We start from the raw sequence: 11,938 nt of genomic DNA, 5'->3' as shown, positions 1-11,938 counted from the left end.
CACCTGAACCCCACCCCTGCCCCCCACAGCCAAGGCTTTTTCTGGATTTATTTTTCTTTTTCTCCTTACTATGGGGGCTCTGTTTTACCTTCTGTTGTTGTTTCAACTATATTTTTATTCTTTCTAACAAATCTGTTAGTTTTCTAATCTAATTTTATTTTTTACTCTTTGTTATCGTTCTGCTCCTTTTCTTTTCTTTTTTTGCCGCCCCACACATCTTGCAGGATCTTGGTTCACAAGATGGGAGTCAGGCCAGAGTTCCTGCAGTGGGAGCTCCGAGTCTAAACCACTGGACTAACAGAGAACCTCAGACCCCAGGGAATATTCATTGGAGTGAGGTCTCCCAGAGGTCCTCATCTCGGCACTAAGACCCAGCTCCACTTAAAAAATCTACAAGCCCAAATAAATGAAGAGGAAATAGGCAACCTACCTAAAAAGAATTCAGAGTAATGACAGTAAAGATGATACAGAATCTCAGAAACAGAATGGAGACAAAGATTGAGAAAATACAAGAAATGTTTAACAAAGATTTAGAAGAACTAAAGAACAAAGAAACAGAGATGAACAGCACAATAACTGAAATGAAAAACACACTAGAAGGAATCAATAACAGAATAACTGAGGCAGAAGAACAAATAAGTGAGCTGGAAGAGAATGGTGGAAATAACTGCCCAGGAACAGAATAAGGAAGAAAGAAAGAAAAGAATTGAAGACAATCGTAGAGACCTCTGGGACAACACTAAACGCACCAACATTCAAATTATAGGGGTCTCAGAAGAAGAAGAGAAAAAGAAAGGGTCTGAGAAAATATTTGAAGAGATTACAGTGGAAAACTTCCCTAACATGGGAAAGGAAATAGTCACCCAAGTCCAGGAAGCACAGTGAATGCCATACAGGATAAACCCTAGGAGAAACACACCAAGACACATATTAATCAAACCAACAAAAATTAAATTCAAAGGAAAAATATTAAAAGCAGCAAGGGAAAAGCAAAAAATAACATACAAAGGAATCCCCATAAGGTTATCAGCTAATTTTTCAGCAGAAACTCTGCAGGCCAGAAGGGAGTGGCAGGATATACTTAAAGGGATGAAAGAGAAAAACCTACAACCAAGATTACTCTACCCAGCAAGGATCTCACTCAGACTCAACGGCAAAATCAAAAGCTTTTCAGACAAGCAAAAGCTAACAGAATTCAGCACCACCAAACCAGCTTTACAGCAAACGCTAAAGGAACTTCTCTATGTGGGAAACACAAGAGAAGAAAAAGACCCCAAAAACAAACCCAAAGCAATTAAGAAAATGGTAGTAGGAACACAGATATCGATAATAACCTTGAATGTAAATGGATGAAATGCTCCAACTAAAAGATACAGACTGGTTGAATGGATACCAAAGTAGACCATAAATATGCTGTCTACAAGAGACCCATTTCAGACCTAGGGACACATACAGACTGAAAGTGAAGGGATGGAAAAAGATATTCCACGTAAATGGAAATCAAAAGAAAGCTGGAGTAGCAATACTCGTATCAGATAAAATAGACTTTTAAATAAAGACTGTTACAAGAGATAAGGAAGGACATTACATAATGATCAAGGGATCAATCCAAGAAGAAGGTATAACAATTATAAATATTTATACACCCAACATAGGAGCACCTCAATACATAAGGCAAATGCTAACAACCATAAAAGGGGAAATCGACAGTAACACAATAATAGTACAGGACTTTAACAAGCCACTTACACCAGTGGACAGGTCATCCAAACAGAAGATAAATAAGGAAACGCAAGCTTTAAATGACACAACAGACCAGATAGATTTAATTGATATTTATAGGACATTCCATCTGAAAGTGGCAGAATACACTTTCTTCTCAAGTGCACATGGAACATTCTCCAGGATAGTTCACATCTTGGGTCACAGATCAAGCCTCAGTAAATTTAAGAAAACTGAAATCGTATCAAGCATCTTTTCTGACCACAACGCTATGTGACTGGAAATCAATTACAGGAAAAAAACTGCAAAAAATACAAATACATGGAGGCTAAACAGTGCACTACTAAATAATCAAGAGATCACTGAAGAAATGAAAGAAGAAATTAAAAAAAAAATAGAAACAAATGACAACGAAAACACCATAACCCAAAATCTATGGGATGCAGCAAAAGTAGTTCTAAGAGGGAAGTTTATAGCAATTCATTCTCACCTCAAGAAACAAAAATCTCAAACAATCTAACCTTATATGTAAAGCAACTAGAGAAAGAAGAACAAAGAAAACCCAAAGTCAGTAGAAGGAAAGAAATCATAAAGATCAGAGCAGAAATAAATGAAATAGAAATGAAGAAAACATTAGCAAAGATAAATAAAACTAAAAGTTGGTTCTTTGAGAAGATAAACAAAATTGATAAACATTTAGCCAGACTCATCAAGAAAAAAAGAGGACGCAAATCAGTAAAATTAGAAATGAAAAAGGAGAAATCACTTCTGACACTGCAGAAAAAAAGGATTATAAGAGACTACTACAAACAACTATATGCCAATAAAATGGACAACCACGAAAAAATGGACAAATACTTGGAAAGGTACAATTTTCCAAGAGTGAACCAGGAAGAATTAGAAAATATAAACAGACCTATCACAAGTAATGAAATTGAAACTGTAATTAGAAATCTTCCAACAAACAGAAGTCCAGAACCAGGTGGCTTCACAGGCAAATTCTATCAGACATTTAGAGAAGAGCTAACACCAATCCTTCTCAAAATCTTCCCAAAAATTGCAGAGGGAGGAACACTCCCAAATTTGTTCTGCAAAGCAACCATCACCCTGATACCAAAACCAGACAAAGATATCACACACACACAAAAAAACAACAGACCAGTATCACTAATGAACACAGATGCAAAAATCCTCAACAAAATAGGAGCAAACAGAATCCAACAACACATTAAAAAGATCATACATAATGATCAAGTGGGATTTATCCCAGGAACGCAAGGATTCTTCAATATATGCAAATCAATCAATGTGATACACCATATTAACAAATTAAGGAATAAAGACCATATGATCATCTCAAGAGATGCAGAAAAAGCTTTTGACAAAATTCAACACCCATTTATGATAAAAACCCTCCAGAAAATGGGCACAGAGGGAACCTACCTCAACGTAATAAAGGCCATATACAACAAACCCACAGCAAACATCATTCTCAATGGTGAAAAACTGAAAGCATTTCCACTAAGACCAGGAACAAGACAAGGATGGCCACTCTCGCCACTCTTACTCAACGTAGTTTTGGAATTTCTAGCCACGGCAATCAGAGAAGAAAAAGAAACAAAACGAACACAAATTGGAAAAGAAGAAGTAAAACTGTCACTGTTTGCAGATGACATGATAGTATACATAGAGAATCCTAAAGATGCCACCAGAAAACTACTAGAACTAATCAATGAATTTGGTAAGGTTGCAGGATACAAAATTAATGCACAGAAATCTCTGGCATTCCTATACACTAACAACAAAAATTCAGAAAGAAAAATCAAGGAAACAATGCCATTTACCATTGCAACAAAAAGAATAAAATACCTAGGAATAAACGTACTACCTAAGGAGGCAAAAGACTTGTACTTAGAAAACTATAAAACCCTGATGACAGAAATCAAAGATGACATAAACAGATGCTGAAATATACCATGTTCTTGGATTGGAAGAATGAGTATTGTGAAAATGACTATACTACCCAAAGCAATCTATGGATTCAATGCAATCCCTATCAAACTACCAATGGCATTCTTCACAGAAACAGAACAAAAATTTTACAATACGTATGGAAAGGCAAAAGACCCTGAATAGCCAGAGCAATCTTGAGAAAGAAAAACGGAGCTGGAGGTATCAGGCTACCCAACTTCAAACCATACTACAAAGCTACAGTAATCAAGACAGTATGGTACTGGCACAAAAACAGAAATATAGATCAATGGTACAGGATAGAAAGCCCAGAGATAAACCCACACACCTATGGTCACCTAAACTGTGACAAGGGAGGCAAGAACATGCAATGAAGAAAAGACAGCCTCTTCAATAAGTGGTGCTGGGAAAACTGGACAGCTACATGTAAAAGAATGAAATTAGAACATTCCCCAACACCATACACAAAAATAAACTCCAAATGGATTAAAGACCTAAATGTAAGACCAGACACTATAAAACTCTTAGAGGAAAACATAGGAAACACACTCTTTGACAGAAACCACAGCAGGATCTTTTTTGACCCACCTCCTAGAGTAATGAAAATAAAAACAAAAATAAACAAATGGGACCTAATTAAACTTAAAAGCTTTTGCACAGCAAAGGAAACCATAAACAAGATGGAAATTCAACCCTCAGAATGGGAGAAAATATTTGCAAAGGAAACAATAGACAAAGGATTAATCTCCAAAATATATAAACAGCTCATGCAGCTCAATATCAGAAAAACCAACAACCCAATTAAAAATGGGCGGAAGACCTAAATGGATACTTCACGAAAGAAGACATACAGATGGCCAAGAGGCACATGAAAATATGCTCAACATCACTAATTACTAGAGAAATGCAAATCAATACTACAATGAGGTATCACCTCACACCGGTCAGAGTGGCCATCATCAAAAAATCTACAAACAATAAATGCTGGAGATGGTGTGGAGAAAAGGGAACCCTCTTGCACTGTGGGTGGAAATGTTAATTGATACAGCCACTATGGAGAACAGTATGAAGGTTCCTTAAAAAACTGAAAATAGAACTACCATATGACCCAGCAATCCCACTACTGGGCATATACCCAGAGAAAACCATAATTCAAAAGGACACATGCACCCCAATATTCACTGCAGCACTATTTACAAGAGCCAGGACATGGAAACAATCTAAGTGTCCAATGACAGATGAATGGATAAAGATGATGTGGTACATATATTGAATGGAATATTACTCATCCATAAAAAGGAACAAAATTGGGTTCTTTGTGACATGGATGGACTGAGAGTCTGTCATACGGAGTGAAGTAAGCCAGAAAGAGAAAAACAAATATTGTGTATTAACGCATATATGTGGAATCTTGAAAAATGATATAGATGAACCTATTTGTAGGGCAGGAATAGAGATGCAGACATAGAGAACGGACATGTGGATACGGGGGGAAAGGGAGGGTGGGGTGACTTGGGAGATTAGGTTTGACATAAATACACTTCCACGTGTAAAATAGATAGCTAGTGGGAACCTGCTGTATAGCACAGGGAGCTCAGCCTGGTGCTCTGTAATGACCTAGATGGGGAAGAAGCAGGAGAGGGAGGTTCAAGAGGGAGGGATATAAGTATACATATAGCTGAGTCACTTCATTGTACAGCAGAAACTAACACAACATTGTAAAGCAAATTTACTCCAATAAAAAAAAATAATGGATTATAAAAAATAAAAACAGTCCTTTATAAAAAAGAAAATACACAAAGTATCTAATAAATATACTTACGTTTGAAGGTTTAAGTTTATTAATGATTGTTGTTTTGCCACTATTATCCAGCCCAAGGCACAAAACATGCACCTCCTTCTTCCTCAGGCCAAGCAAGCCTGAAAGTCTGTCTAGCAATCCCATAATGTGAGTCAAGTATTTACAAACCAGCTGCAAGTCAGGAAAAAAAAAAAAAAGATATATTACCCACAGGCACCTTAAGAATAGAAAATATGAGCATATGTATCCCAAATTTCAGAATTTAAAGACACAGTGATATTGTGAAAACCATGTCAACATAGCTTTGCATTTAGTAAACAGAGTTTAAGCTGATTACCAGAAAGGAGTCTTAACTGAAACGCAGATTGGCGGATAATAACCCCTGGCAACACAGAATAATGCCCTTGAAATAACTGTACGTTTCTCATCGTAACATATAATACTTAAGAAGAAAATGTGGTTAAACTCAGAATCATGTGGAGTCTGCCATCTGTGATACTTGAGAATATTTGCAGCCTTTTCTGGAAATCTGGAACAATGTATGGGCAATGGCGTTCATGTGAAGCCTGATGCTGAAGCTTAGAAAGTGAGAAGGCAGACCAGAATAACAGAGAAAAACTGAGATTTTGGCTACATCATTTGAGCCACTGGTCAAATCTTTTTCTAAAGCCAGCCCCATTGTAGTTTGCAATAATACAAAGTAATAAACATTAAATTCACCATTTTTGTTTCTTTGCTTGATTATATCCAGTTTAGGTTATGTCTTCTATCAAAAGAAACAAAAAATCCTAACTGATATATTTATCTTAATTTTTCCTTAGTCCTTACGTATATCTTTGTAAGTCACCACAAACCCATTTGGGAAGAAGGTTATGTATAAAACACACACACAATTTGAACCTTAATAAATACCTGTTTCTTTGAAACTATAACTTACATGAACTATCCTGTCAAGTATCATTTTAAAAGAATTTTAACTAGTGTACTAGTAAAGAATATGAATGTAAATACCAATCTTACATTTTCATCTCATTTTCTCAAATACCACAAAAGATTCTTTGTTAACTTGTCCCTGAAGTGTTCATTTGTTTATCAATTCTTTCTTTGGAAAAAAAAATCCTTCCAATGCAAACTTTCAAAAAAATCCATCAGTAATCCAAACACAAGCATTTTGAAGTCAGATAAAACTGCTGATGATGCATTGCTGGCTATGTGATAACTTTATGGCTATTCATACCCTTCTAAGGTACTGTTAGATTTAGACTTCAGGTCTCCAAATGAAACTTTCCAAAGGTTCTTCCTTTGGGTCCATCACCACCCCCACCTCCCAAAACATTATTATGTGGTGAGAGAAGAGAGATACCACTTTTGCCAGCCCTCAACTGCTGCAGGGACTGCTACAGCAATAACTACAATACACCTGTATTCCAAACATTTCCTATTACTCTCCAAACCACCATTTTCAAAGTTCTCTTAAAAAACAAAACAAAACAAAACAAAAAACCCTCTAAATATCAGTTTCATTTAATTGATTTATCCTCATCTCCATCTAAGGTTCCAGAAGCTTGTCATCTTACAGCTCCTTCAGTATTTTTTTATTCCACACCAAAAAGGCAAGACCATACCTTGAAGGATGAGGATTCAGCAACTTAAAAAATAAGAAGCTTCCAAGACAACTGCATCTGAAAGGTGGCTGCATCATTAGTTTTGCTTAGGCCCCTTCAGAGATCATTATGGACAGAAATTTCAAAACTGAATTCCAATGATGTGCAGAAAAGAGAAGGTAAAGCACCCCACCCAAACATGGGGCCACAGTTGTCTTACCCAAGGGATGGGTTTGACTTCAGGTACTCCATTTGTGCCGCTTGAATCGACTTCTCTCCTTGTGTTGGAGATTCAAATCTCACTCAACCCATTCCTTTAAATCTCAGCTTAGGGATAGACATCTGTTGAATCTACTTTAAGTTAGCCTTCGGATATCATGAAACAATTCACACAGACCATTTTAATTCAAGGTAAATTTGCTATTACTCACTTTGTTATTAATTGTACTAAGCATATTGATATAGGTTTATATCTTGTTTTCCAATTCCCATACGATTTTGAATAGATTTTAAAAAATATGACCACTTCTCATATCATCCCCCTCTGGGCATCTACAATAAAGCATTGATTGTCAAAAGCTTGATACTTGAATATTCGTTTTTTCATAGAACATCGGATTGTGATTTTCTGTCCCCTTTTTCATGGATTATCAAACACCTGATGCTTGTTACTGAAATACTGTGGGATATGCAATTTAAAAGAGAAGTGGCATGGACATATATACACTACTAAACGTAAAATAGATAGCTAGTGGGAAGCAGCCGCATAGCCCAGGGAGATCAGCCCTAGAGGGGTGGGATAGGGAGGGTGGGAGGGAGGGAGACGTAAGAGGGAAGAGATATGGGAACATATGTATATGTATAACTGATTCACTTTGTTATAAAGCAGAAAGTAGCACACCATTGTAAAGCAATTATACTCCAATAAAGATGTAAAAAATAATAATAAAATAAAAAATAAAAGTCAGTTGTTCTAAGAGATATAATTACATTTATTGAAGTTGCTTTATAAACAACTATCATATAGCCTTATATATGCTTCTATTTCTTAGTAATTATACATCTTTATAAATTTACTTTTTGCTTGCATGAAATAAGGAAACAAGATAACTTAAGTCACTGGACATTCATTAACCATGTCCTAAGTGCACAGCAGGAGATACAGTAAAAGTTTTCTGTAGCAACCTACTCCCATAGCCATGATTCTCGACCCTGGCTGCACACTGGAATCAGCTAGCTGGATTAGTATTTCTGAAGATGGAATCAGGGCATCTGTATTTTAATAAGCTACACAGTGTTTCTGATGTACAGTCACTATTGAGAACTTCAGGATTTTAGAATAAAGTTTAAACTTCCATGCATAGCTTTTAAAGTTCACAATCTGGCTCCAATCTACCTTTCCAGTTTCTTATTTTACTGTTTTCCTCTCTCTGCAAACCAGCCAATCAAATTCTCTTGGCTGTTATCTGAGGAACGGCTTTCTTTTCTTTTCTTTCTTTCTTTTTTTTGGCCCCTCCAGGCGTCAAGAGGGAATCTTAGTTCCCCAGCAAGGGATTGAACCGGGCCCCCTGCAGTGGAAGCGAGGAGTCTTAACCATTGGACCACCAGGGAAGTCCCAGAATCTGCTTTCTAAAGTTTTTTTTTTAACTTGTTGCCAGAAAAGTCCTGAAGAATTAGGATGTTACCCATAGTTACGAGCTTGGAAGGCAGGCTACACAGAGAGAGTGGTCGAGCAAAGAAAACACCATGAATGGTACTTTGTAACTTTAAAAATGTTTCTAGAGTGAATTATAGCACACTCTCACTACCCCCAATAAATATTTTTATTCAGCTTTCAGTTTTTGATGATGAAATTTCAATTATACTTCCCACACAGCAAACAAAGAGGCCCAAATCGGGTAGTGTTAAAACCATCCAATCAAACAAAAATTCACCCAAAGCAGTTCCATGAGTTTTCTGGGGTCCATAGCCCACTTCTTCTTTTCTAGTTCTCACACATTAGAAACCACCACACGGAGTGAAAAACATGAGGAAGAGCAATTCTAAAATTGGTGGCGGAGGGGACTGGGGGGTGGCGCTGGATACAAAAACTGGGGTTGGGGAGATACCTGGTCTTTGAGATTAGTCCTGCGGGCCCGGGAGCTGCTGAAGAACAGTAATGGACGCACTCGCTCGTATCCCTCTCTGCAATGGGAATATGGTGCGGGCGTCCCTCAGCCTTCCTCTCTAGGCCTCCACAGGAAGGATTCCTGGGTCTGAGCAAAGCCGCCTCCGCAAGTTGGGTGAAGAGGCAGCCTCTGGCTCAGCCCAAGCATCAGTGGCGGGTCAGGCGCCTTGGTGCGTGGCGTTCCCCGGGCAACCGGAGGCTTTTCCGGTGCGGAGCCACGCCTCCTCAGGTCTCAGCGCGTCCGCCGCCGTGCTCCTGTTAAGGGATTGAAGAGCTCCCCCAAATGTCAGAGGCATAGCGAGGAGTACTGAGGAAGTGTAAGCGAGGTTGAAGGGGTGAACTGCCGCCTCCCAGCGAGGATCCCCGCCGTTCCCCGGTGGAGCATAATGGCAGTTGTAGGCTTGCGCACAGCCTGCTGGGAAGTGTTCGGCGTCCGCGTTGGCTTCGGTCCTTTCTCGCCGCACGGTCTCTCCGCCCTCTCGGGAAAGTCAGCTCAGAGGGAGCGGCGCACTTTGTGGCGCCCAGAGCGCTGAGGAGTCTGCGTCGACGTCGAGCATGGGCGCAGCGCGGTGGCGACAACTGCGGGACCCGACCATGAGCTCTAGGGCGAGAAGTACGCCAGAATTGCCTGGTTGCCCATCGCATCCACCCTTTAACAGGCCGTTAGGCCTCAGACCCCGGAGTCCTGGAGAAGCAAAACCGTTCGTGCGGGCAAGGAGAGGAGATAAACTCACAGGCATTATTCGGCAAAGGAAGTCTGCCTGAACCTGGTTTCTGAGGTGTCTGATCTCCTGAAGAGATTTCCACGAGGCATAATCCCCTGCGATTAGAGTACAGTCCCCAGAATCAAATCGGCAGGTGGTCAGGTATCTGTAGTCTCAATGCTTAAAGTTAGCCACCCTCTTAAATTGCTCTGGGATATTACAGTAATAGTAAATGACTTATCTCCTTTGTTAGCCAGGAGTATGAGATTCTTTACCCCCTCCAGCTACCTAGTGTTATATTTACTACCCTACCTGTTCTTTGGCTTATCAATTTCGGCCTATTAAGTGGATTAGCAGAGTGGAAAAAGAGACTAGAAGGAATTATATAAAAGTAATAATGGGGGAAAGGTTGTATTTGCATAATCATGGGATGCATTTTATTTTATTTTCCAAATTTTCAAATGCGGTTCTGTTATTTTTACAATGGAAAAAAAATGTTCTGGGCTAGTGACTCTTGTTGAAAGATGAAAACTAACAAAACGTAAAAACAAAAAAACCCTATAGTTGCGTATCCAAAAGAACTTACTTACCAATGTCCTTGAAAAAATGGAGTATGGAAATATATTCCGCCTTATTGTGTAGCCTTAGACCAGTTAACGCTGCTCTATTGTTCAGCTTCCTCACCTTCAAAAAGACACTAAATATCTCATCTGGTGGTTTTGAGGAATAAGTAGGTAACAGAGGTATGTGTATGTTTGGCACATAGTAGGTGTTCAATAAACAATTTCCTGTCTTCCTTTGTATTGCAATTTTTATTATATGGGTAAGATTTTTAAATGTGGTCCTTTAACTTCTGACACTGAATTTACAGTGAGGTAGTAATTACTTTTCTGTGTGTCTGGGTATTGTGACTCACTTTGATAAAAGTTGGAAGCTAAGTACTTACAGCCGGATTTTGACTTTTTTTTTTTTTTCCTTAGAGCTAAGTAGAAATCTTATGTTTCAGGAAACAGTGTACAGACAATTTTTCCTGTTTGGAGTTGATATTTTCTGCTGGAAATGAAATGGAGAGACTGGATATCCAACTTTTCAGTCAATTTAAGCAGATAACATAATTCTTTTTTAAAAGTTTGCTAAGTGAATAGTTATCTTAAGGTACATAATTCTCTTACAAAAATTTAGCTAAGTAAATAGTTATCTTAGATAAGTGTAGTTGATATGTTGGCTTCTTATTATTAGAGATGAAATAGTGGTCATGAAACCCACAATCTACTCAATAATCTAGAAAATGTCCGTTTTGAAACTAACAACCTTTAAAAAAGTAAATACTTCATATGGTTGAATCTGCTGTTTTGGTGCTTTGCCAACCAAAACAGCTCTCAACAATACACTCAAGGCTCAGCATGAAAATTGGTTTCACTTGATTTAAGAAGTTAGTTTGGGTCTCCTTACTATGAGAATAAGAAGCTTTAAAAATGGTTCTTAATTTTATGAAGGCTTCTTAAGATACCTGTATAAGGAAAGAAAGTTTCAAGTACTTTATTACCAGTTTAAATTTCATACTGGCTTTTGGAACTGTGGTAAGAATTATAAAAGAGAGAAGAGTGAGATATGGTGAGCACAGTGCTATTGTGATTAACTCAGGATACTTTTAATATATTTTCTTACCAGCAACTTTAAAAAAATATAGAAAATCCATGATTGGTAATTTACTGGATGTTTTTGGAATAAATATTAGTCTAAAGCTGTTTGAACAGTTGTACATTATGTGTATCTGTCAGTCATCTGCAATTTGTATACAGTATTACCTATGCAATGAACAATTTAATTCACTTGAATCTCAAAAAATATTTTGCTGATATAAAATCACTATAAAAATATGTACTAATTATTTATAGTGACTTATGTGAATTTATGTCTTGACCTTAATGCTATTATTGTGAAAAATTACAGCTATGATTTTGTCTCC

General features: G+C 37.8%; 1 protein-coding gene across 2 annotated transcripts in view; it reads right to left on the bottom strand.

The window, feature by feature from the left end:
• ARL6 (ARF like GTPase 6) overlaps nt 1-10,723 on the bottom strand; it is a 47,967-nt gene extending 37,244 nt beyond the window's left edge. The window contains exons 1-3 of one of the 2 annotated variants that reach the window (XM_024759188.1): nt 9,207-10,723; nt 7,319-7,464; nt 5,516-5,665 (exon numbers count right to left, since the gene is read on the bottom strand). In XM_024759188.1, coding sequence (XP_024614956.1) covers nt 5,516-5,638 — 123 coding nt within the window. In that variant the 5' untranslated portion in view covers nt 5,639-5,665; nt 7,319-7,464; nt 9,207-10,723. The remainder of the gene's footprint in view (nt 1-5,515; nt 5,666-7,318; nt 7,465-9,206) is intronic. The other variant, XM_024759187.1, reaches the window with a different exon arrangement.
• Nucleotides 10,724-11,938: the final 1,215 nt, after the last annotated feature.

This window comes from Neophocaena asiaeorientalis, unplaced genomic scaffold, assembly GCF_003031525.2.
Source record: "Neophocaena asiaeorientalis asiaeorientalis breed wild unplaced genomic scaffold, Neophocaena_asiaeorientalis_V1.1 scaffold197, whole genome shotgun sequence".
NCBI lineage: Eukaryota > Metazoa > Chordata > Mammalia > Artiodactyla > Phocoenidae > Neophocaena > Neophocaena asiaeorientalis.
The sequence above is the reverse complement of the archived record's forward strand: the minus strand, read 5'-3'. Positions and strand labels throughout refer to the sequence as shown.